Below are 27,799 nucleotides of genomic sequence, written 5' to 3'. Positions count from 1 at the left end.
GATAACCATCTTCATAACGCAATAGAACTTGTGATGGTTCAGTATCTATACCTGGCTTCTCTAAATCCTGAAATGTTGCATCAATATTTTCCTTCCATAATTCCTCTAATTTCTTTATTTGTGCTGCTGATATTTGTCGTGCACGCCACTGCTCTTGCTCGGTAGGCACCTTAACCAACCACGGCAAAAACGAACGATCAGTTATAAGTGGCTTCCATTGTTCTTAATCCCAATTTATATACATTACGTATATTTATTATATATTATTTTAGTACTGTTTCTCCAAGTGGACCTTCAGAATGTAGGGTGACTTCCCTATGTTTAACCCTCACCGAAAGATTAACAATTTGGGATCCAGATGTGCTTCCACGCCCATTGCAAAACCATTTTTTGCAATTATTGCACATCACTTCGTCGTCGAAATTGTTGTTGCACAAGTTTGCTTTGTTCCGTTCGCCGTTTCCACAATTTCTCTGCACAAAACGCACACTTTTTCGCCCTTATTTCCCACTATCTCTTGACGAGAAATTTTTTCATTGTGCAGTTCTTAAGACAACTATCCCCATTCTTCGATAATAGCTGGCAAACTTTTCTAAAAGTATATTTTTTCCAATTTTAGAGAAAATTATTCCTTTTTGTATCCAATAAACTTTTTTACTCAGTCGGAAAGTAAAGCACACAGATGAGTAGTGATGAACGATACCACTATTATTACAATTTCATGCTGAAGGAAAATCGCCAATCGCTATAATCGCTATTGGCGATATTCTGCCAGAGGTGATTGTCATTCAAAAGAATCGAATGAAGGAAAATCGCCAATCACTGATATATTTGAATTGCAATAGCTATTAGCGATTTGTCAATAGCGGCGATGCAATCACCAATAGCGAAATATCGTTCCATCACTGGAAGGTGGTGAATAGTGTTGCCAGCTCCGCAACAATATCTTTTTATCATGGTAGACCATTATAAGGTGGTGGCACGTCGACATAAATGCAAACAAACATACACTATCAATGTACTTTGTTTTTGTAAAACACTTAGTAATTTGTAGTCTAATATTATTTGGAGTGCTGCGCAGAAGGGTGTACTACGCAGAAGGATATCACCGTGGCGGTAGCCACGGTTATACCACACACCCGGACTTGGCACGGCGTAGCCCAGGGTTATTTTTTAGGTAATAGTCTAGTTGAGGGGTCGATTGCTAATACGCGTCAAAATATATCGAGAGAGGTGTCAAACGACGCGTCTTGACATCAGTATTAATAATCCGAAGGCGGAGAATAAAACTTTTAACACGTTCAAAAGATATTAACGAAAAACCGGAAAAAGGCCCGCGGGTACCTCCGAAACCGGGGGTGGGATCTATAGTATTTTTGCGCGGAACACCTTTCTGCGTTGGATGCCTTCGACCGCGCGTATTAGCAGTCGACCCCTCAACTAGACTATTACCAAATTATCATCCGCAACTCTAGGAAACTCTTAGTTTATGAAATATAAGCTTTTTAATTTCCAAATTTAGTAAAATTCTACTTAAGTCCTGCACTTAAAATTCGGGTCGCACATGTCGATAGCGGTATCAAAATACGCGTATTTGCGTCAAGATTCAGAACCGAAAGCAGAAACTATATTTTTTATCTGGTTTAAAAGTTATTCGCGGAAAACCCGTCGGTACTATTGTGGCTTTTTTCGTTGTTGCAATTAAACAAACGAAAACAAATGAAGGTGGTGAATAGTGTTGACAGCTCCGCAACAATATCTTTTTATCTCGGTAGAACATTATAAGGTGGTGGCACGTCGACATAAATGCAAACAAACATACAATTGCCGTCTTCCAGTGAGTTTTACAGCTCCGGCTCACGCTCAATTCTCACGGGAATGCTCTGGATCATTGAGACTTGAGAAGCAGATGTCGTGAAATTTTCGCACACGTGAAATATGATAGGCAGATGCCGCCGCTGTTTTTCATTTAACTCATACGGCGAAAGGCTAAGCAGCGACATCTATTTTTGAAAAAGTAGGTTTATTACAGGCAGCGTTGCCAAACTAAAAAGAAGTAATTAACAAATTATCTGGCTCACAAATTGAACCAGACTTCTATCTGGATTTATCTGGCTCAAATCGTTGTTGTTGCATTTACATGCAAAATTATTTATCTGGCTCAGGATTTTGCCACCGGATGATGGCAAATATCAATGTATTTTGTTTTTGTAAAACACTTTTAATAATTTTTAACACCCGGACTTGGCATGGCGTAGCCCAGGGTTATTTTTTATAAGCGCGGCCGAAGGCCGCCTATGCAGACAGATGTTCTACGCAGAATTAAAATTAAAATTTAAAAAATTTTTCCACCAAAAACGAGCTTTTTCAAATTTTTGCTAAATAAAGACTAGACAAGTTAAAGATATATATACATACATCAGATGAGAGGTATTTTATAAGTTATTTTTCGATTTTTTAATTTTTGAAATCCATTCACTAGTTTCGGAGATATTTTGATTTGAAAAATTCATAATTTCGCCTTTTGACATGGAATTACCCCAAACCTTTCATTTGCACCAAAAAAGAAATATACCGTTGGAATCAGCATAAAAATCCCTATAAAGTCCGATTTTTTATTTTTTGTTTGTGACAAATGTATGTATTCTGCACTTAAGCCCAAAATACATTGATAGTGTATGTTTGTTTGCATTTATGTCGACGTGCCACCAAAGAGGATAAATATAATAAGAGCCGTCACTCGTTATTTTTTAGGCATTTACTCGATGTAAACTGTGAGGTAGTCGCTACTTTTGTTTTATGAAGGACATTTTTGAATTGCCTTCCATTTATCCATGCGGTGTTGTCACTTTATGCAAACATGTTTTTGGAAAGAGAATTAAATAATTAATTAAATACAGTCAGAAAAATAAACACAAATATCCCATGAAAATATATAGAGGACATTTATAAACATCTCGCCCAAAAAAAAGTAGCGACTACCTCATAGTTTACATCGAGTAAATTCCTAAAAAATAAAGCGCCAAATACACGACACGAACATTTCCGCGAACATTCCGCAATCTTGTTCGCAGCTTTGGCCATACACCATACGAACATTAGTTCTCTTTCAGACAGCGATGAATACGGACAACAATTGTGCTGCAGCAATATTGCTCGCTGTGGCAATAATCTTTGCTTTTTACTTGCCACAATGATGGGAAAGATTTATACATTTCAATAAATTCACTCAGAAATTTTTTATTGTCCATTTTACTTTTCCGCGCACGTCTGTTCCGTTCAGAAATTACTACGATTATGAGCTATTTCGCCATACACGCACGAACAGTTCGCGCAAATGTTCGCCAAAAATTAAAATATTTTGATTTTTGGCGAACATTTGCGCGAACTGGCAAACACCACCATACACGACAGGAAAGGTCGCAGAAACATGACATAACGGAAATGTTCGAGTAATCGATTGCATTGATTCTCATAAGGTTGGTCGAATCAGCTGTTAAAAGGGTACCGATACGGTTACCGATAAAGCACCAATGTCTCCAGCTTTATTATATTTATCCTCTTTGGTGCCACCGCCTTATAATGTTCTACCATGATAAAAAGATAATTGTTGCGGAGCTGGCAACACTATTCACCACCTTCATATGTTTTCGTTTCTTTAATTGCAACAACGAAAAAAGCGACAATAGTACCGACGGGGTTTCCGCGAATAACTTTTAAACGAGATAAAAAATATAGCTTCTGCTTTCGGATTCTGAATCTTGACGCAAATACGCGTCTTTTGATATCGCTATTGACATGTGCGACCCGAATTTTAAGTGCAGGATTTAAGTTGAAATTTTACTAAATTTGGAAATTAAAAAGCTTATATTTCATAAACTAAGAGTTTCCTAGAGTTGCGGATGGTAATTTTGTGATTTTTAGGACCCCCGCCACCCCTCGAAAAAAAAGTTGGAAAATCGTGGCACCTTATTCAAAATATTCCCCCTGTTGTTCTTGTTGTAGCGCTGGGGACACTCCCCGAAGGACTTGGAGAGTATTATCGATGTTGATGGTCCTTTGCCGGGTGCAGATCTGGTATGTTCCGGTACCAAGCCCGGCCATCTCGGGAACGATTGGTTATGACCACACGTGACCTTCTTTGTCATACCGCCCTCCCACCCCCTAGGTCCAAGAGGAGTTTGGGGTCGTCAGAGCCTCGGCTGTTAATGAAACAGGATTCGCCACGGATAGGTGAGGTTGACAATTGGATTTTGAGAAGCTATATCTTGTCGCTTCTTACGACAGGCATACCTACCGCGTGTATATTCTGACCCCCTCACTCGCATTGTCAACAATTCTCTTTGATACAAAATATGGGTACCATGGCATAATGATACTCCTAGCAACTGTTGCGTGCATATTTTGACCTGAGAAGGCATTTTCATAAAAAGTATATAAAAAGGTAATAGTCTAGAACAGGGGTCGACTGCTAATACGCGTCCAAAAATGTCGGGAGAGGTGCCAAAAGACGCGTATTGTAAATTGCCAACTCCGGACAGAGATGAAATTTTTCTTTTCCGCCGTCTGATTATTGTTTTCAAGGTCAATACACGTCGTTCGATACTTCTCTCGGTATTTTTAAATATTTAAAAAACTTTTCCAATTATAAGAGCTTCATAAACCTTTTTTTTATGAACAAGAGGCATTATTTAATCATTGAATCATAAACAAGAGGGTTAAAATTAGTTCGCTTTTGTACTCGGCTCATTAAAATCTTTACTATCCTTGCATTACAGATGAACATCTTCAGCAAAAAAGACTAGAAGTTTCAACTGAACTTACAGTAGCTAACAAAGTTGACCATGCTAAACGGCTTACAACAGAAGTACTGCGTAAATTAAAAAATATGAGCTCATTGGACCTTTTTCTATTTGTTACAACATGTAAATTTAATTTCTTTGTTAATCAAATAAGGGCGAGTGATGGACTGGAGAGAATATTATTATATCTTCGTATATCTTCTCGTCTGTTTGAGCTGGAGCTACATGGTTTCCAAAAGGAATTTTTAGAAAAATTCTCACAAAATGAAGAATTCTTTGAACAAATACGGGATGTGGCTGTAAAACTATTTCTAAAAGGCTTTAAAACATTATGGAAGAGTGATGAAGATGCCTATCAAATTTTAATTGATATAAAGTCCCTTATTTTACGCTTACACAGAGAACAGCTCATAACATATAAGGCATTGGATGTAATAACGGATATACGAGAATATATAAAAGATAGTGATTATCCGGATATTGTAAACTGCAATTCATGTAAACAATTAGTAGTTGAATTAGATGCAGTTTTGAATGGTAGCAAAGCGGAACTTAGCGAAAAAGTTGATGTGAGTATCTACTATGTAGTTAGTATGTATCATTACCTTAACCCTTTCGAACCTGAAATCAACCAGCAGGAAAATTCCTGGTTTATTGATTATTTTAGCTTTAGTATAGGCCTTAAAAGTAGAAAATTTTGAAGTGGAGTCTCTACCCCCTCCAGGGAGGTCTTGTGGGTGGGACATATATGTGGGAGTGACAGACGGACGTAGAACAAGAAGTGGACGCAGCTTAAACACAGTGACAGCAACGTAAAGGAATGCAACTCTGTAACGAAAAGAGACGAACAAGATAACTGGAGAGATGGGAGGACGAAAAAGCGACTGACGATGACCACGTTATGAGAAGACAGCAAACGAACGAACGAACAGTTGACACTTTGGCACCAACCAGGACGCAGCTCATAAAGTTATACTTTAATCAAATACGTGTGTAATATGTTATATGTAATATATACCTAAATCTTTAATAAAGATATATGAACTACATTAAACCAAACCTCGTATTAAACAAATCCACATATATGTCCCATTCGGTGTTTTGAGCGGGACGTATAGGTCCCGTTGGGACAGGAACAGGTTTATAATACATTTTTTTAAATTAAATATTGAGATATCTTCACCAAATTTGGTACACGTGCTTATCTGGACCCAGAATAGATTGGTATTGAAAATGAGTGAAATGGGATGATAACCACGCCCACTTTTTATATATATTTAGTAAATAATATACCTGGAACGTTGAAATTTGACATGTGGACTGATAAAGAGACTCTTGATAAAAATTTGAAAACATTTTTTAAAATGGGCGTGGCACCGCCCACTTGTGATAAAATCAATTTTACAAATATTAATCATAAATCGAAAATCGTTAAACCTATCGTAACAAAATTCGGTAGAGAGGTTGCCTTTACTATAAGCAATGCTTTGAATAAAAATTAACGAAATCGGTTAAGGACCACGCCCACTTTTAGATAAAAGATTTTTAAAAGGGTCGTGGACGAATAAAATAACCTATATCTTTGCAAAAAACAGCTTTATATCAATGGTATTTCATTTCCCAAGTGGATTTATAACAATAAATAGGAAAAAATTCAAATTTAAAAAAATGGGCGTGGCGCCGCCCCTTTTATGACTAAGCAATTTTCTATGTTTCGGGAGCCATAACCCGAAGAAAAATTAACGGATCGTAATAAAATTGGGCACACAAATTTTCCCTATAGCAGGAAATATTTCTAAAAAAAATGGACGAAATCGGTCAAGGACCACGCCCACTTTTATATAAAAGATTTTTAAAAGGGTCGTAGACGAAAATAATAAGCTATATCGTAGCGAAAACGAGCTTTATATCAATAGAATTTTACTTTCTAAATTGAATTATAACATTAAATTGGAAAACACTAAAATTTTTGAAAATGGGTGGGGCACCACCCCTTTTATGACTAAGCAATTTTCTATGTTTAGGGAGCCATAACTCGAAGAAAAATTAACGGATCGTAATAAAATTGGGTACACAGAATTTATTTATAGTAAAAATGGGCGCGATCGGTTATAACAGAAATGACATCGCAAAAAAATGATCTTTGAAAGTTACGTTTTGAAATTTTCGTGTCTTAAATAATTGAGGTGATATTTAGCATATTTCATACATAATCTTTCCATTTTTCACAACCTAACAGGTAATACATATGTATATTAATATTATTGAAATGGTCCTATAAAAAAATATCATTTAAAAAAATCTTTGTAGAACCATTTATAACCATTTTTTAATGAAATTTTTTATAAGTTTACATTTAGAAGCTTAAAAGGAGCGTGCCGTTTCGATTATTTTACACTTACTTAAAACGATTTGTAAAGAAAAAATCAATGTTTTGTAAGCTTTGTCTTTATTTGAGAAAACTTTTTATAAACTAACATTACGTTTACTTTGCTTACTTGACAAAAAAGGCGAAATAAATTGGGGATAGATGTTAACTTTTTGTATATAATATAGAAGCAACAGCAAGTCACAAACTTTACTGATCTTGGCGTTATAATGGACCCTAAACTGGACTTCAAATTACATATCGAATCGTGTGTGAATAGGGCTAGAGGCACTTTGGCTTTCGTAAAAAGGTGGTCAAAGGAATTCAATGACCCCTATGTCACTAAAACTCTTTTTTTTTATCGTTAATAGGACCTATATTGGAATATGCTTCTATTATCTGGAACCCGCGTTATCAGGTTCATAGCGAAAAATTGGAATCGGTCCAGAAGCAATTTTTGCTCTTTGCTTTAAATCATTTGCCCTGGGATCCATCAAGGAACCTACCGCCCTATTGCAGCCGGTTAAAACTTTTACAGCTGCCTTCGCTACAGAGCCGTAGGGAGATGCTTGGCGTTTTATTTATGATAAAACTATTAAGGGGGATGATAAACAGTCCATTTCTGCTTGGCGAGGTGATGTTTAATGTCCCTTTTAGGCCCTCTCGGTATTTCCAACCCCTATATTTAAATACATGTAGATCGAATTTTCAAATGCATGAACCTCTTCGTTGTCTGTGTCAAGATTTCAATAATCACTGCAATAATATTGATACTTGCGACACACTTTACAGTATAAAAAAATATATACTCACTGCCTTGAACTCATAACTGTTTCAAAATCACATGTTAAACTAAATTGTTACCTGCTCCAGTTACTTTGGGCGTGTGGCTTGGAATCACGTCCTTTCCACCCTCCCACACATTGCAGCCCTACTCATTGTGTGTTAAATATACATCAGCTGCTCGAAAACACGTCCATTCCGACAGCACTAATAATCAATAGTTACTTTGGGCGGGTGGCTTGGAATCACGTCCTTTCCAACCTCCCACACATCACAGCCCTACTCATTGTGTGTTAAATATACATCAGCTGCTGGAAATCACGTCCTTTCCGACAGCACTAATAATCAATAATTACTTTGGGCGGGTGGCTTGGAATCACGTCCTTTCAAACCTCCCACACATCGCAGCCCTACTATTGTGTTTTAAATATACATCAGCTGCTCGAAATCACGTCCATTCCGACAGCACTGATAATCAATTCCGTTGCTCGGCATCACAGTCCCTCCCGACAACTGATTCAATAATATATGTATATACATATTTTATAATATAATTTTGCTCACTATGCTTGTTAATTATACACTGTAATCCGCATTTATATTCATTCATTCATTCATTCATATTTAGTCTGATTAATTGTAAAATTTGTAGACTAACAAATAATAAATAAATAAATAAATAAAACAGTGTTACGTCAATGAAATTTTTGTATGCTCCACTTCCTATATAAAAAAGGTCAAATATAAAGTTTCATGGAAATCGGGAGACGTTTACATACCTATAATAGGGAGGCACACTGTATGGGAGTGTGAGTAACTTATTTTTTTTAAACAAAGCAAAAAACTTGCACAGTGCTTAACATTTTGCGATGTCATTAAGTCAGTTTGGTGTGGGTATTCTTATATCGCTTATGTAACTGAGGACAAAAGAGACAAAGGTCCGTAATCATAGTCGCTGACTAAAATACTCTTTAGTTAAAATCTTGCTTAAATTAAAATTTTGATCTGTCATAGTCATATTAAACACAGTTTTCAGCTAAAATAAGCATGGACAGGGTATCCGCATAAAAAAAGGCATTGATTGGTGCTATGAAGAATTTGTGTAGAAGTTTTAAAAGTTCACCCTGCTCCCTACAACCTTGGTTACTTGATTCCACGTATAAAAGATGTAAATGTGTTATTTGACAAGAACTCTTAAAATACCACAAAAATTGTCAAAGGAGTACCTCAAGACGCGTTTTGATCCCAGGAATCATAATCCGGTGGCGGATAATTATCATTCAATTCTATTTAAACGTTATTAGCAAACGTTTTGTAAAAATTCGCTGTTTTCCATCAGCCATCTATTTAAAATTGAGAAAGGGTAGTTAAAGCGGATTTGGGCTCCTTAAAGCACAGGAAGTAACAAGGCGATTCACTCATACAATCGTATTCATGTTGAATAGTTTTTCCTAATACATCATGTCACAGAAGTGATATCAGCAAAATGTGGATGAAGGCAAAAAATTCGTTTTCAATTCAATTTGTACTTGACGTACTTGTACATGACGCACGTTGAAAGTTTGGTTGCTACAATGAACTTAATAATCAGTTACCGATTACAAAAATATAAAATTAAATATTTGTAGCTCAAAAGGAAAAATTGTTTTCAAATTGAATAAAAAAGAAAGTGACCGATTTTTTATAAAATTTGACGTTGCTTTTGCGTTGTATACTAGAACGTCGTCAAGAAAAGTTGTTTGCATAAGACAGCTGTGACGGCCAAAATGATGCAAACCTTAAAGGTTAGTTGGCCCTAATCGTTAAACCCGTTTAACTTAATAGACCTGAAACCGAATAGGGATATGGCTAACCTCGATGCTGTATAAGTATGCAGGACGTTCAATGATAATCAAGTTAAATCAAATTTTTAGTTTGCCTTCGCAAAATCAGCATAAATAGAGTTTAGTATAGTATAGTATAGCCATTGTACATGGACCTGCAAAGTGTAAGTCCCTTTTACATAAGAAAATCATTGAACTAAGAGGATGATAAGGAGGGAAATAGTACAACAGCGCCCGTACCAAGCAGATCTTATAATTTTTTGTTGTTAGTCCTTGTTCTATTCCGTGTTTTATTTCATGATTTCTTTTATGAGGAATTGGCAAATGTAAAAGGGGAATAGAAGACACAAAAGGAAATACCAGCAGAATTTAATTCAAGAACTATGTAATGTAATTCAATAATCAGAAGTCGGAAATGAGAAATTGTTCTTCTATTAGTAAATGTTCACAAAAAAACCGAAAAATTACTATCAAACGGCTGCGAAACTGGTGAAAATTGTATCAGCGCAAAACGCCTTTTTAGTTAATTCTTTTCTGTGTAAAACCATATCACCAAAATTACATCAATCACATGAAAGTCTTAAACTTTTTTTTGCAAAAACCTCTTGACAGAGTAAAAGTATTACTTTGCTGCCTTCGGATTATTGCTTCCGAAATTAAAACGCGTCATATGACACCTCTCCCGAAATTTTTGGACATATATTAAAAATCGACGCCTGTGGTAAATAATTCCTTCCATTGAATATTTATTTCTAAATTTAATGCCAAAATCAGTATAGGATGCTACTTTTTCCTCAAAAGATACTAAAATATCAAAACTCACAAATAGCTATGAATGGGGAATAGTCTTAATTAGCCTTAAGTCTTAATTTAGCGTATGTGGAGCCAAGTAACCATCGCACATTTTAAAATTGTGTAATTTTCGTCACAAACATATTAATACGCATTCTAGGTATAATAAATTAGTTCCTGACGTATATTTTATTTTCGGTGAAGCCTTTTTACACTTCCATTTAAGTTCTTACTTACTTAATTAATTGGCGCTTAATCTTCTAAACGGTTATGGCCGTCCAACAAGGCGCGCCAGTCGCTCCTTCGCTCCGCCAACCGGCGCCAATTGGTCACACCAAGGGAGTTTAAATCGTTTTCCACCTGGTCCTTCCAACGGAGTGGGGGCCGCCCTCTACCTCTGCTTCCATAGCCGGGTTCCGATAGAAACACTTTCTTGGCCGGAGCATCATCTTTCATTCGCATAACATGGCCTAACCAGCGCAGCCGCTGCGTTTTAATTCGCTGGACTATGTTGATGTCTGCGTATAGCTCGTACAGCTCATCATTAAATCTTCTGCGGTATTCGCCATCGCCAACGCGTAGAGGTCCATTAATCTTTCGAAGATCTTTTCTCTCGAACACTCCCAAAGCCGCTTCATCTGCTGTTGTCATGGTCCATGCTTCTGCCCCATATAGCAGGACGGGTACGATAAGTGACTTGTAGAGTATGATTTTCGTTCGCCGAGAGAGGACGTTACTTTTCAATTGCCTACCTAGTCCAAAGTAGCATTTATTGGCAAGATTGATTCTTCGCTGGATTTCAGTGCTGATGTTGCTAGTGTTTATGCTGGTTCCCAAATAAACGAAGTCTTACTATTTCGGAATTATGGCTGCCAACAGTTGCGTGGTTGCCAAGGCGCGTATGCGCTTACTCTTTGCTCGATGACAGCAGGTACTTCGTTTTGTCCTCATTCAATATTAAACCCATCCTTACCGCTTCTTTTTCCAGTTTGGAGTAAGCAGAACTAACAGCGCGGGTGTTTAGGCCGATGATATCAATGTCATCAGCATATGCCAGTAATTGCACGCTTTTATAGTATATTGTTCCAGTGCGGTTAAGTTCTGCAGCTAGTATAATTTTCTCCAGCATCAAATTAAAGAAATCGCACGATAGGGGGTCACCCTGTCTGAAACCTCGTTTAGTTTCGAACGGCTCGGAGATGTCCTTTCCAATTCTGACTGAGCTGGTGGTGTTGCTCAACGTCATTTTGCACAGCCGTATAAGTTTTGCGGGAAACCAAATTCAGACATAGCGGCATATAGGCAGCTCCTTTTCGTGCTGTCGAAGGCGGCTTTAAAGTCGACGAAGAGGTGATGTGTGTCGATTCTCTTTTCACGGGTTTTTTCCAAGATTTGGCGCATTGTGAAAATCTGGTCGATGGTAGATTTACCAGGTCTGAAGCCGCACTGATAAGGTCCAATCAGCCGGTTCACGGTGGCCTTCAATCTTTCGCACAATACACTTGAAAGGACCTTATATGCGATATTAAGAAGGCTGATTCCACGATAGTTGGTGCATTTTGCAGTATCCCCCTTCTTGTGGACTCGGCAAAGAACACTTAGATTCCAATCGTCGGGCATGCACTCGTCCGCCCATATTTTGCTAAGGAGCTGTTGCATGCGCCTTACCAACACCTCGCCGCCGTACTTGAATAGCTCCGCAGGCAATACATCAGCGCCCACGTCCTTGTTGTTTTTAAATCTGGTTATTGCTATTCTAACTTCGTCATAATCGGGCGGGGGGACATATATTACATCATCATCGATTGCGGGATCGGGTTCGTCATCTCTCCGCGGTGAATCGCTGCCTCCATTTATAATAGCAGAGAAGTGTTCCCTCCATAATCTAAGCACTCTCTGGACATCAGTTACAAGGTCGCCGTTTTCGTTCCTACACGAGTTTACCCCATTTAAGTTCATCGCGTTTAAATAGCAAATTTTTTAATTTCTCGTAACTTCTGACAGCAGACTACCAACTTAAAACCTATTTTAAACAAGTAAGGAAGGTTAAGTTCGGGTGTAACCGAACATTACATACTCAGTTGAGAGCTATGGTGAGAACATAAGGGAAAATAACCATGTAGGAAAATGAACCGAGGTAACCCTGGAATGTGTTTGTATGACATGTGTATCAAATGAAAGGTATTACAGTGTATTTTATGAGGGAGTGGGACATAGTTCTATAGGTGGACGCCATTTAGGGATATAGCCATAAAGGTGGATCAGGGTTGACTCTAGAATGCGTTTGTACGATATGGGTATCAAATGAATGGTGTTAATGAGTATTTTAAAAGGGAGTAATCCTTAGTTACATAGGTGGACGCCGTTTCGGGATATCGCCATAAAGGTGGACCAGGGGTGACCCTAGAATTTGTTTGTACAATATGGGCATCAAACGAATGGTGTTAATGAGTATTTTAAAAGGGAGTGGGCCTTAGTTCTATAGGTGGATGCCGTTTCGAAATATCGCCATAAAGGTGGACCAGGGGTGACTCTAGAATGTGTTTGTACGATATGGGTATCAAATTAAAGGTATTAATGAGGGTTTTAAAAGGGAGTGGTGGTTGTTGTATAGGTGGTCGCCTTTTCGAGATATCGCCATAAAGGTGGACCAGGGGTGACTCTAGAATGCGTTTGTACGATATGGGTATCAAATGAAAGGTGTTAATGAGTATTTTAAAAGGGAGTAATCCTTAGTTCCATAGGTGGACGCCGTTTCGAGATATCGCCATAAAGGTGGACCAGGGGTGACCCTAGAATTTGTTTGTACAATATGGGTATCAAAAGAAAGGTGTTAATGAGTATTTTATAAGGGAGTAATCCTTAGTTCCATAGGTGGACGCCGTTTCGAGATATCGCCATAAAGGTGGACCAGGGGTGACCCTAGAATTTGTTTGTACAATATGGGCATCAAACGAAAGGTGTTAATGAGTATTTTAAAAGGGAGTGGGCCTTAGTTCTATAGGTGGACGCCGTTTCGAAATATCGTCATAAAGGTGGACCAGGGGTGACTCTAGAATGTGTTTGTACGATATGGGTATCAAATGAAAGGTGTTAATGAGTATTTTAAAAGAGAGTGGGCCCTAGTTCTATAGGTGGACGCCTTTTCGTGGTATCGCAATAAAGGTGGACCAGGGGTGACTCTAGGCTTTGTTTGTACGATATGGGTATCAAATGAAAGGTGTTAATGAGTATTTTTAAAAGGGAGTGGGCCTTCGTTCTATAGGTGTTCGCCTTTTCGAGATATCGACATAAAGGTGGACCAGGGGTGACTCTAGAATGCGTTTGTACGATATGGGTATCAAATGAAAGGTGTTAATGAGTATTTTAAAAGGGAGTAATCCTTAGTTCCATAGCTGGACGCCGTTTCGAGATATCGCCATAAAGGTGGACCAGGGGTGACCCTAGAATTTGTTTGTACAATATGGGTATCAAAAGAAAGGTGTTAATGAGTATTTTAAAAGGGAGTAATCCTTAGTTCCATAGGTGGACGCCGTTTCGAGATATCGCCATAAAGGTGGACCAGGGGTGACCCTAGAATTTGTTTGTACAATATGGGCATCAAACGAAAGGTGTTAATGAGTATTTTAAAAGGGAGTGGGCCCTAGTTCTATAGGTGGACGCCGTTTCGAGATATCGCCATAAAGGTGGACCAGGGGTGACCCTAGAATTTGTACAATATGGGTATCAAATTAAAGGTATTAATGAGGGTTTTAAAAGGGAGTGGTGGTTGTTGTATAGGTGGTCGCATTTTCGAGATATCGCCATTAAAGTGGAGCAGGGGTGACCCTAAAATTTGTTTGTACAATATGGGTGACAAAAGAAAGGTGTTAATGAGTTTTTTAAAAGGGAGTAATCCTTAGTTCCATAGGTGGACGCTATATCAACATTCAAGTTGATATTTAAAAAATCTTTTATTTTGATTTTAAGTATAAAAATTTATTTTTGTTTATTTTTGAGTTTAGATATTTTCCAACTAATTAGAATTTTCTTTTTTTGAAGTTATTCAAAATTTTAGGTTAACACGAAAACTCAATTAAAATTATTTTAAAAATTAAAGTAAAGAGTACAAAGTAGTTAACACTATATTTACTCCCCCAAATTATATAGTGTTAAACTATATTTTTATTAAAAATTTATTTCACAGTCAAATTAAATATTTTCACATTTTAAAAATTCTAAAATATCTGATTTGAAAATTTTCATTTTGAAATAACATTAAAAGTAAAATAACATAAAAATAATTTACAAAATTAAAGTATATTTTACAAAGTAGATAACCCTACAGACGCCGTTTCGAGATATCGCCATAAAGGTGGGCCAGGGGTGACTCTAGAATTCGTTTGTGCAATATGGGTATCAAACGAAAGGAGTTAATGAGTATTTTAAAATGGAGTGGGCCTTAGTTCTATAGGTGGACGCCTTTTCGTGGTATCGCAATAAAGGTGGACCAGGGGTGACTCTAGACTTTGTTTGTACGATATGGGTATCAAATGAAAGGTGTTAATGAGTATTTTTAAAAGGGAGTGGGCCTTCGTTCTATAGGTGTTCGCCTTTTCGAGATATCGCCATAAAGGTGGACCAGGGGTGACTTTAGAATATGTTTGTACGATATGGGTATCAAATGAAAGGTGTTAATGAGTATTTTAAAAGGGCGTGGTGCTTAGTTCTATAGGTGGACGCCTTTTCGAGATATCGCCATAAAGGTGGACCAGGGGTGACTCTAGAATGAGTTTGTACGATATGGGTATCAAATTACAGGTATTAATGAGAGTTTTAAAAGGGAGAGGTATATATGAAGGCGTTTTCCAGATATCGACCAAAATGTGGACCAGGGTGACCCAGAACATAATCTGTTGGATACCGCTAATTTATTTATATATGTAATACCTGCCAAGATTTTAAAGGTTTTTTATTTCGCCCTGCAGAACTTTTTCATTTTCTTCTACTTAATATGGTAGGTGTCACAACCATTTTATAAAGTTTTTTCTAAAGTTATATTTCGCGTAAATAAAACAATCCAAGTACCTTACCATGTTTCATCCCTTTTTTCGTATTTGGTATAGAATTATGGCATTTTTTTCATTTTTCGTAATTTTAAATATCGAAAAAGTGGGCGTGGTCATAGTCGGATTTCGTTCATTTTTCATACCAAGATAAAGTGAGTTCAAGTAAGCACGGGAACTAAGTTCATTAAAGATATGTCGATTTTTGCTCAAGTTATCGCATTAACGGCCGAGCGGAAGGACAGACGGTCGACTGGGTATAAAAAGTGGGCGTGGCATCAACCGATTTCGCCCATTTTCACAGAAAACAGTTATCGTCATAAAATCTATGCCCCTACCAAATTTCAAAAGGCTTGGTTAATTTTTGTTCGACTTATGGCGTTAAAAGTATCCTAGAAAAATTAAATGAAAAAGGGCGGAGCCACGCCCATTTTGAAATTTTCTTTTTTTTTTTTGTATTTTGTTGCACCATATCATTACTGGAGTTGAATGTTGACATAATTTACTTATATACTGTAAAGATATTAAATTTTTTGTTAAAACTTTACTTTAAAAAAATTTTTTTTTTAAAAGTTGGCGTGGTCCTCCGATTTTGCTAATTTTTATTAAGCCTACATATAGTAATAGGAGTAACGTTCCTGCCAAATTTCATCATGATATCTTGAACGACTGCCAAATTACAGCTTGCAAAAGTTTTAAATTACCTTCTTTTAAAAGTGGGCGGTGCCACGCCCATTGTCCAAAATTTTACTACTTTTCTATTCTGCGTCATAAGCTCAACTCATCTACCAAGTTTCGCCGCTTTATCTGTATTTTGTAATGAATTATCGCACTTTTTCGGTTTTTCGAAATTTTCGATATCGAAAAAGTGGGCGTGGTTATAGTCCGATATCGTTCATTTTAAATAGCGATCTGAGATGAGTGCTCAGGAACCTGCCAAGTTATCGTGTTAACGGACGGACGGACGGACGGACATGGCTCAATCAAATTTTTTTTCGATCCTGATTATTTTGATATATGGAAGTCTATATCTATCTCGATTCCTTTATATATGTACAACCAACCGTTATCCAATCAAACTTAATATACTCTGTGAGCTCTGCTCAACTGAGTATACAAATTAAAATCGCACTCATGTCATTTTAAATTTAAAATACTTAACATACATACGTATAACAGACTTCAAATGATATTTAATTTAGAACCATGTTTAAACCAATAAAACTCTATTTTATTTCGACTATGACTACGGGCCGAAGACTAAAATCAGTAAATTACCCACCTATACAAAAAAGTTAACGGATCTGGTAATGCGAAACATGTTTTCAAATGTATTTTGCTGCGCCGAATATGATATCAGAATTGTCCATTACATAAAAAAAATGCGAAATCGCCAGTGATTTCTGTTTGGTAAACTTTTTCCGCGGCTCAAAATACATTTGAGTACATTACTGTACTTTTTTGTATATTTGTGTAATTTGTTGCTTTAAGTGTTTTCGAAGATTTGCTTTTTGACCGCTATTAATATCTGTTACAAAAGATTGAAAACATCATGATGAAATGAATATGCACGTGTTCTCATCCCGTTGACAAGTTCGGCATGCGTTTTTTAGAGGGCTTTCTATCATACAAAAATGCCTTTAAATTATGTTTATTACGCTCGTAGTAGATTTTAGCATACATTTAGAAATATAATAATTACATAAGCCGCTACCAGAATTTTGTAGACAAAAAGATTAATGTAACTTTGTTTTAGAATATAGACAACATTTTGCGGAAACTAATTTTTAGAGGAAATTGTACGAAAAATTAAGCTTTTAAAATTTATTGTAATATAAGTAAATACTGGCAAATAGAGCTTCCGAAAAAGTGAGGTTATGTTGTTGACATCACCTTTATTATTGCATTATGGAAAACATGATGCGATACTAGACAGGTGAAGTCAGTAGTACAAGAACAATTTGACGGCCTTTATAACCCGGTCATGAATTTTAAAGTAGTGGAGAGGGAATATTTTTTGACCTTTTTTGATAATTTTTTACTGCCTTAGTAATACACTGTTCGTATAACAGCCAAACTCGATACATCTCCATAATGGAAAAAGGAATAAAACAAAAATAAAATAAAAATGAGGAATTTAGAAGAAAAACTAGAGGAAATTGGTGGTATGTAAGTCGGAAAAGTAAAGGGACGAAGAGGAAGAGAGTAAAAGTGGTAAAACTAATAAGACGGATGATAAACAGTCCATTTCTGCTTGGCGAGGTGATGTTTAATGTCCCTTTTAGGACCTTTCGGTATTTCCAACCGCTATATTTAATTACCTGTAGATCGAATTTTCAAATGCATGAACCTCTTTGTTGTCTGTGTCAAGATTTCAGTAGTCACTGCAATAATATTGATACTTGTGACACACTTTACAGTATAAAAAATACATACTCACTGCCTTCAACTCAATCACGTCCATTCCGACAGCACTAATAATCAACTCCGTTGCTCGGCATCACAGTCCATCCCGACAACTGATTTAATAATATATATATCATATATATTATTTCTAATTGCTGTTTTTATGTACGGGTCCCTTTTTCGCTCTTATTTTGAATCCAAATCTACAAATAAAGTTTTGGTTGTAAAGATGGAGATTCGGGCTATTGGCGATCTTTGCGCAATTTTGGTCGTAGTGCTTTTTTTTAGCTATATTTTATTAAAATAATTTGTTAAAAAAACTATTGTGACCAAAGAAAAAAATCCATTTGTACCAAGGCACTATTGTGAAAATTTGCACTGCATTACCGGCAGTTGCTCCCATACGACAGATGGCAGCGTAATACTAGGTACAAACACACGCCAAATTGGCAATTTATACCATTTGGGAAATTTATTACGCAATTTATCATATAATAAATTGTAATAACAAATTGCCAATTTAAAAAAAATTACGTAATAAATAGTTTCAAACTGTAAATACAACCTTGTAAAGTGTGTTTATTGAGTAGATTTAAACGTCAGTTGCGCATGGCTCAACTATATGGTTGGCTCATCTCATCAGCTGATATTATTTTTTTCATTTCACTGGAGTAGGAGTTGTCAAAAGAGGATGGCAAACTCAAAATGAAACCAAAACATTGAACACATTATCTTACAACCCACAAAAATTTCAAAGTTTTATGTTTTCATTCCATTCCATTCACCTAATTCCAACACGCACATTTTGACATTCTGGACACAGGTACGTTGTTGCTGTAGAGATGAGCCAACCGGCCATCAAATTACTATTGTGTAAGCTAAATTGAGTTTTATGAACACCACTGAATTTGAATTGATATTGGCTTAATTTATTTTTCTGTTTGAACATAGTATAAGTTGTAAGTTTTAATTGATTGAGCTGATTTCTGTTGATATTTGATAAGATACTTAGATTGGTTGCGCAAGATGCGCACGGATCCGGCTCGTATTTTATAATATAATTTTGCTCACTATGTATGCTTCTGTAATTTATTCTGTAATCCGTAATTATACTTAGTCTGATTAATTATAAAATTTGTACACTAATAAATAAATAAATAAAAGAATCTGGGTAATGGTTTGAAGAAAAGTAGGGAATAAAATATTAACAGGACGAATAAAAATAATATTAGGATAAAATAAGAAGTAATAGTGAAATACCAAGATAACAATAAGAAGAAAAGAGAACTGATATTCGGATGAATGAGAGGGATATGAAACAAAGTAGGCCGGTTAAAGTAAACTGGAAACACGCAGAGGGAAGAGGAACTTAGAGATAAAGAAAATGGAGAGGCAGGTGAATAAATAACGAAAATCTGAAAAACGTTTACCAAGTTTAATCATAATGCTGGAAGTATTAACGTTGTTCTACACGTTGTCAAGGTTAGCCAGTACTGTTTGAAATAACGATTTTATGAGCAAAAAAATAATTTTTTGTCATCAGGTAAATCTACAAACTCTTAATTTTTGGAGCCATCGTTGCTTTAAAATCTGCCGCTATGTACATATATATTTTTATATCAATCCTCTTTTTCTGCTTAACTGGCCTGCCTCTTGACGCCTGGTCTACATAAATGTTGGGCCTTGGGACCGTATAACGTCAATCCCAAATTTCCGTATTATTATATTGCTCCAGATCGCCAGTAATCTCATTGACATCAACGGTCAATGGTCCATATTAGTTGTTGACTATTTCATACTATGAAAAAATCGCAGGGTGTGCAAAAATTCGATCGCGATTGCTCAAAAACATGATTTTCTCGTATTATCTCATTTTACGTTCGCGATTTCTCGCGATAAATACTTATAAGGACGAACGATTGCAAAACAATATATGTATACCTTTTTCGTTTTTGAGAGACTAGATAAACAACTTTTCACAGCAGCCTTTCCGCCGCGATCGACCGCTTTGTACGCTCGTTCGTTTTCGATGTGTATACACAAAATTATTGCCTGCGGTCTCTCAACTACGAAAAATATTTTAACGAACGTTCGTTGAACTTAGCATTTATCGTGAGAGATCGAATTTTTGAGCAATCGCGATTGTTCTTCCTACGGTGCGAATGCAAAAAGTTGAGTTTAATCAGTCGAAAAAAGTTGTATATACGTGGTAGATTGTTTTTAATCTTATTAGCATTACATTAATAAAAAAAAAAAATGGGGAAAACGTCGAATATTGACAAGGCAAAATTTGTGGCCTTTAATAAAGATACCAATTTGTCAAAATGCCTTTTATGCGAAAAAGAGCTTGAAGGTCATATATTAGGAAACATTAGAAGACACTACGATACCATACATAAACATAGCTTTGGTGAAGTGGAACCATCCACAAATGCAAGTAAGGACTCAAATCGTGTAAAATTAAATAAAACCGAGTTTATAAAATGTTATGTTGGACTGGTAACTGTAAAAAACATACCCTTTCGAATTTTCCACGACGAACTATATTTTAAGCAAATGATTGCACCCTATGAAAAAAAGTTTAACTTAAATTTGAATTCTAAAAATATCGTTGAACACGTGAACCTTATCGCAGATAACATAAAAAATATTTTGAAACAAAACTTTTCCAAGAAAATGTTATGTTTAAAGATTGATATTGCTACAAGAATGGGAAAAAGTATATTGGGTATAAATATTCAATACATCAAAGATTTTAAAATTGTGATAAACACTATTGGTATGATACAACTGAAAAAGAGGCAAATGGCACATTTCTTAAAAGAGGAAATATTAAAATGCCTACGGGAATATCAAATTGAACTGACACAAATTTATTCAACTACATCAGACAACGGGAGAAACATGATAAAAGCTTCCCAACTACTCCAGCAGGAAATGTAAGACTTGCAAAATGATGAGTTGGAGGTTCTTTCAGAAAACGAGAATGACGACTGCGAATCAGTACACGATCGCTTAAATTCAGTGCTGGCCATAGTTATATGTGCTGCGCATATAATTCAACTTGCAGCTCATGATTTCTTCAAGAATATGCAAGGAAAATTAGAAGATTGCAGAAAAATTGCGAAACTCCTAGGGGCAAGCATTAGGCGTGGTCGTAACACTGTGGACATACGTATGCCACCTCTGGACAACATCACCCGCTGGAACTCAACCAAATGATGGAGTCCCTGTTGAGTTTAAAAGATCACATAAATAGGAACGAGATCGAGTTTCCTATTGATACTGAAATTGATTGGAGCTTTGTAGAAAGCTTTGTCGATGCATTCAAACCAATGGCGCAATGTACAAAGCAACTTCAAACTGAGAAATACATCATTGGTGATTTCTGCAGAGATTGGCTAATATGTGAAGTCAAATTAAAAAGAATGACTGGAAATGCTTTTGCTGCCAAACTGTTAGAATCTATGGAAAAGAGAAAAGAAATATTGATGAACAACGTCGCATTCCTTGCTGGTATATACCTCGATCCAAGATTAAACTTCTTAGATTCACCGTATATGACTGATGAGCAGAAGAAAGGTGCAGTGGTATGTGTAAAAATCTAACTATGTGCTTTTGTTTGAAAAATTGTCATTTCCTCAGGTGCATATATTACGAACAAGCGCAAGCCTTAATTCCTTGAATGGAGAATGCAATTCGCCTAACGAAAGAAATGAATCAGAAGATACTGCGCTAGGTTTGCTTAATGATCCCTACAGTATTTTAGAAGAGGAGTTCAACATCATGACCAAGTGTACATTGACAACTGAAAGCAATGCTAGTATCCGCCAAAAGCTCGATAATTTAGCATACGGCGAAAGGAAGCCTTTTGCGGCTGATATACTTGATTATTAGAAAAATCTGTCCACAAAAGAAAAGGATTTGTATAAGCTGGCTGAAGTCATTTTAGCTGTTCCGTCAAGTCAAGTTTCCGTTGAGAGAGGATTTAGTGCGTTATCTACAATTCTCACTAAGCAGCGCTCCAGATTAAGCAGTAACAAAATAAATGATTTACTTATGATTAAGCTCAATAATATTTTACTGGAAAAAGTAAATTTCTAAAAGTTCTATTCAAGTTTTACTAAATTGTCGCACAAATCTCTTTTAAATATTTTATATTTTCTTTGAATTCATATTTTCAAGTTTATTTTTATTTTCTTGTACCTACTTGAAATTTTTCATTTACTGAATTTGGTGTTGATTTGCATATGTATGTATGTACGTTATGTATATGAAGTGAATTGGTATTTTAATAAATGGAAATATTTATAAAGATGTAGTTCCCTTTCTTGTACTTTGTTCATTTCAAAAAGAATAAAAGAAAACTTTCCCCCCTATTGCGAGTGTCGATTGCAGTAGATATTCGACCGCTGAGCGATAATCGATTATCTTGAAATGTTGAAAAAATAGCAAAATCTCTATTGTATGAAATAACTGTTTATAATGGTCCAAAGATTTGGCGATTAATTTGTATAGTAATAATATTAAATGCCAAAAATGGAATCGACAAATTGTCGATTCTAATCCGATCGACACTCGCAATGGGGGGGGGGGAGGGTTTGTTTTTCATGTGAATGTATCTACCTACTATTTTTACATTTGATGTCATCATAATTGAAATACGCTGTATCCATACTTACTCATGTATGTATGTATGTACATGCATAATGCATAACTACCTGTTACTGTTGAGAAGCTTTTTAAATCGGATATTTACATTTAAGAATGGTATACGGTAGCTACAGTAGGCAGAATGTTTTAAGGGTTAGTATTTGCGTGAAAAATTTTAGGTAAATAAATTTATTTCAAAAAAACATTAGAATATTACATATAAGTATGCTTGCATATTCACATTGGTAGCATATCTATATATAAATATGTATATTAGGGTGTGCCAAACAAATTTTATTTTACTTTTGATATAGTTAAAAATAGTTCAGGACATCGGAAAAGCTAAAAAAAATAAATACCTGGCTCGATTTACCTCCGAGGAGATTTATATTGAGCTTCTCTTCCAATTTGCGTCGTGCTTCTTTTCAATTTTATCTACAAATTGGCGGGACTCCGAACGGGATCTGCATAGCAGATGAATTTTCGCTGATAAGGCTGTGTGTCAATCGATAACATTTATTCAATGGAAAAATGAGGTGTAAATATTTTCCATTTTGGTGAAAAATTTTCGATTTAGATGTGCTAATCCATGTGTAAAGACATGCATTTCTTCTTTTCGTATGTTTTTGGTTTGTTGTTGCTTGAGAAGCTATTATTTTTTGCATTTCTGAAACAAAATATATGCACGAGCACACAAAAGTAATGGTCCAATTTTACCTAGCGATTATCAATATTTTACCTAGCTTCATTGGCTAGGGAAAATTCTGACGTTCGTATTCACCACGATAAGTATCAAAATTTACCTTCGGTTTGTCAAAATTGTTTTTTGTTTGCGAAACTACCCTAACTAACTATGTAGGTATAATTGAGAAAACTCTTTTTGATATTGCTTCGCCCGGGACTAACCCACACTTTTTATATTTGTGGCCACCGTGGTGTGATGGTAGCGTGCTCCACCTATCACACCGTATGCCCTGGGTTCAACTCCCGGGCAAAGCAACATCAAAATTTTAGAAATAAGATTTTTCAATTAGAAGAAAATTTTTCTAAGCGGGGTCGCCCCTCGGCAGTGTCTGGCAAGCGCTCCGATTGTATTTCTGCCATGAAAAGCTCTCAGTGAAAACTCATCTGCCTTGCAGATGCCGTTCGGAGTCGGCATAAAACATGTAGGTCCCGTCCGGCCAATTTGTAGGCAAAATCAAGAGGAGCACGACGCAAATTGGAAGAGAAGCTCGGCCTTAGATCTCTTCGGAGGTTATCGCGCCTTACATTTATTATTTTTTTTTTTTATAGAAAAAATAAGGTCCGTATGAGACTCTTCTAAACATAAAACAACAAATAAAAATTTGAAATTTTATAGGCTATATTTTTAGATGCCTTGAAAAACTGTTTCATTATAACAACATCCACCCCAATGTACATACATATGTATATGCATTTGTATGATTTCTCATTACTAATAATTTTGTATGTACTCGGCACCTACTCCTCTAGACGATCGCAATACATATAAATTAGAAATAAATTCAAGTAAATTGTTCAGTTTTGTTAAATGCTTATTACAAAAATAGTAACTTTTCTTTGTGTTAAGAGGGGATAACCCTTTATGGCTTAATGTATGAGAACATTTAAAAAAATTTTTTAAATTTATTTACAATTTATCTAAAAATGAATTAATTAAATTTTTCACATATTACTTATAAAAAAAGATATTCTTTTCATTCAACTTATCAAAGGAAAACTCAAATATATTGCATCACCATTATTTAAAAGATTGTTTATTTTACAACATCATATTGATTTTCAAACGAACGATCGCGATCGATCGCGCGATCGATCTTTTTAAAACGAGAAAATATTTGAGTTTTGCAGTGGACGCTCGCAAATAACGATCGATACCGAAAAATCGAATCACCACACTTGAAAAGAAGTTTTGTCGCTCGTATTAGTTTGTGAAAATTGTTGTATCTTGTGAGAGATTGTTTATTCATTCGTAGGCAAATTCGATTTCTCACTCGCGAGAAATGCCAAGCACTCAATTTTAACTGAGCGATAAGTTGTTTGAGAGATCGTATTTTGAGCGTTCTCCGCACCCTGCTAAATCGTAAAATAATGCCCGCGGAATTAACACCAAAAAATAAAAGTAAGACCAGTGGGCTTTATTTCTTACACAAAAAAGAAAAAAGGCTGTTGACAAAAGGAAATACAGATCGCAGACTAATTTCTCTGCATGCTTTTTTCTATTTCAGAAAGGGTAGAATACTGAGTATGATACTGAAAAAATCAATGTTGCAAAAAAAAAAAAAAAAATTAAGAAACAACGCTTAAATTTATGAAAGCGAGTATTGTCAAATGCGACTATATTTTCTAATATTGACTTCACCTGTCTGTTAAAAAGAAATGATACAATTCAAAGAAGGCGACTCCGTACCAGGTGAGGAAAAGCGAACTCAGACAAGTCGCTGTGCAGAATATTGTTCGGTTAGGTTGAACTGGCCGGCCAATAAGACTTCACATATACTGAACGTGTTCATAGTTTTACCATAATTCGTTTGACGACCAAACGCAAGAACCCTAATCAGGGGTCAGGACTTATGTTATAGAATAACTCCGCCCTCTTGGAAAATACTAGAAGTTTTCTAGGACCTAGCTTAATTGCTACCCCGAGAGCAGCAATTCTGCCGCCCCTAATAGCTGTAGCCTTGACCAGGCGAGTGCAGGGCCCGCCCTTCTACATCTGCTGCTAATGACGAGGCCTAACTTATAAGCATGTGACACCAGATGGCAGTGACCAGCTAGTATGCCCATCGTGAGGCTAAAGTCTTCTCTCTTCCGTGATATGATCCACCTTGTGTGTCTAATAACGTAAGATTTGCGCATGCTCTTAGACATTTTACAGCCCTGCGCTTCTGTCCACGGCTTTCTTGCTTGATGGATCATTCATTAATTCATTCATTTATTTATTGACAGTATTAGCACAATAAGATCTTGTATGATCTTTTATAGTGCAACAATGGTTACATATTAATGGGTATAATTTTTAAAACTTAAAAATGTATATATTATTCCATGTACAATTTTAAAAAACATGTAAGCATGTGAGAATAAAGAATAACAGTGGTAATATATAAGGTTAACAAGAATTGTGGCAAGCACATTTAACAACAATGATTGACTAGACTATAAGTAGCTAAACTCAGATTCTAATTTGTATATACCTTACGAAAGAAAGAAAATATAACATTCTTAAGGTTGCTTTTATTTAAGCTATTGCGAACCGAGTTGGGGATAGAGTTCCAAATGCGGATAGCATTGACAAAGAAAAGTCTTGCAGAGTTTAGATAATTGTAGCACGATCAAATCATTTATGCGAGCAGATCTAGAGAATGTTAGCTTGTTATATAAATAAGTAGGCATTTTATCAGCAATCACACGACACAGAAATATACAGTTTCTTGCCTTAAGATACTCAGATATTTCACAACCCAAGAGACTCGTTCTCCACGCAGATATATGATCATACTTAGCCAACCCGAAGACATACCGCGTGACGTGATTAAAGGCGATATCAATCTTATGTGTCGATTTTGAATCTAATTTGCTGTATATACATTCCGAATAGCAGATAATTGGTAGTATAAGTTGTATAGCAAGCCGCTTCCTTATTCCAAGTGGGGTGAAGGGGCAGACATTCGTAGATTACGTAGAGTGTGGTAAACTTTACCGATAACAGCGTTAATATGATCATCAGAAGACATACTAGAGTTAATAACAACCCCCAGATTCTTTACTTTAGACACGTACTTAAGGCACTTATTATTGATTTATAAAGCTGGTTGATTTGAAGAGTTAATTTTGCCTTTTAGATATAGGTAACACATACGATTTTTCACTATTAAGGGAAAGATAATTTTTTTGCGCCCAAGACGAAATAGCTGACAATTCACTATTAAACTTGGCACAAAGTTCAGAAACTTGCGCATGTGTTCCAGACATATAGTTGTATATCATCTGCATAAGCATGCATTTGAGCATACATACAGGTGGTAAATATGTCATTAATAAATAGGCAACTCCTGTCTCCTTTAGATTTCTCCCAAACGTATTGGGACGTTTACCGTCGATTCACCGAGTGCTGCACCTTCCTTTGCCAGCTCATTGGCCTTTTCGTTACCTTCTATACCTTTATGACCGGGAACCAAGTACAGATGCTTCTTTGAACTTCTTGATGAATTGTTGTGTGAGCCTTAATCGCCGCCTGACTATCAATATATACATGTATTGACGCGGCTGCAGCTTAAGCAGGATTTCTCCAGAATTTCTGCTCTTCACGGCTATAATTTCCGCCTGAAAAACGCTGCAGTAATCTGGCAGCCTGTAGGATCTACTTATTTCTGAATCGACACGGTAAACAGCAGACCCAACCTCTTCTGTTAATTTCGAGCCTGGCGCCAACCATCTGGCTCAATTTTGGCCCTCAGAACTCTTTCGAAGCTTAGGCACGTTACCATATATTCCGTTTGCCTGATATTAGATGGCGCCATATTGCAGCCTGCACTCAAGCTACCCAAGCGGAGGTCTTAAGTATTGTTTCAGTGGCTAACGCTATATTTTTGGCTATAAGGTCTGCAGGCGGGATATGTAGAATGACATACAATTCTGCTGTCGGGGTAGTTTTTACGGCTCCCGTTATGCTAATCATCGATAATCTGCATACCCCTCTAATATTTTAGTAACGTACTTTTTTGTGTGGCCGTCCACCAAACAACTACCTCATAGTAAGAATGGGTTTGATAATTGCCGTAAATTATGAGAGAGTTTATGTGATAGACCCCACATGCATCCTCTTGCATTCATACTGTGCCACGGAGGCTTTCTTATCTCTCTCTTCCACGTGGAGTTTCCGCGGCAACTTACTATCTAGGATGACTTCAAGATATTTTGTGCTACATATTTTTTGTAGGGTTACCCCTCCAAGCTTAGGCTTAGTCCAATTAGGGATCTTATATTTCCTAGTAAACTTTTTTTATTTTCCTAAACTTTTTCGCCCATGCCTGTGGCTGATAATCATAATTCCAACACTGCTGCTGCAGCTTCGCTCACCGTCACCAATTCTGCTCCTCTACC

The 27,799-nt window shown here is 36.3% G+C and overlaps 1 protein-coding gene across 2 annotated transcripts in view; it reads left to right on the top strand.

Annotated features, from left to right (window-relative positions):
* Nucleotides 1-27,799, top strand: part of LOC137237513 (NFX1-type zinc finger-containing protein 1-like) — a 101,238-nt gene that overhangs the window by 9,329 nt on the left and 64,110 nt on the right. For both annotated transcript variants that reach the window (XM_067761221.1, XM_067761220.1), the window contains exon 2: nt 4,779-5,371. In XM_067761221.1, the coding sequence (XP_067617322.1) occupies nt 4,779-5,371 (593 nt within the window). The remainder of the gene's footprint in view (nt 1-4,778; nt 5,372-27,799) is intronic.

The sequence above is a fragment of the Eurosta solidaginis genome, chromosome 1, assembly GCF_040869045.1.
Source record: "Eurosta solidaginis isolate ZX-2024a chromosome 1, ASM4086904v1, whole genome shotgun sequence".
Taxonomy (NCBI): Eukaryota; Metazoa; Arthropoda; class Insecta; order Diptera; family Tephritidae; genus Eurosta; species Eurosta solidaginis.
Note: the sequence above shows the minus strand (reverse complement) of the source record. Positions and strands in the feature narration are given on the sequence as shown.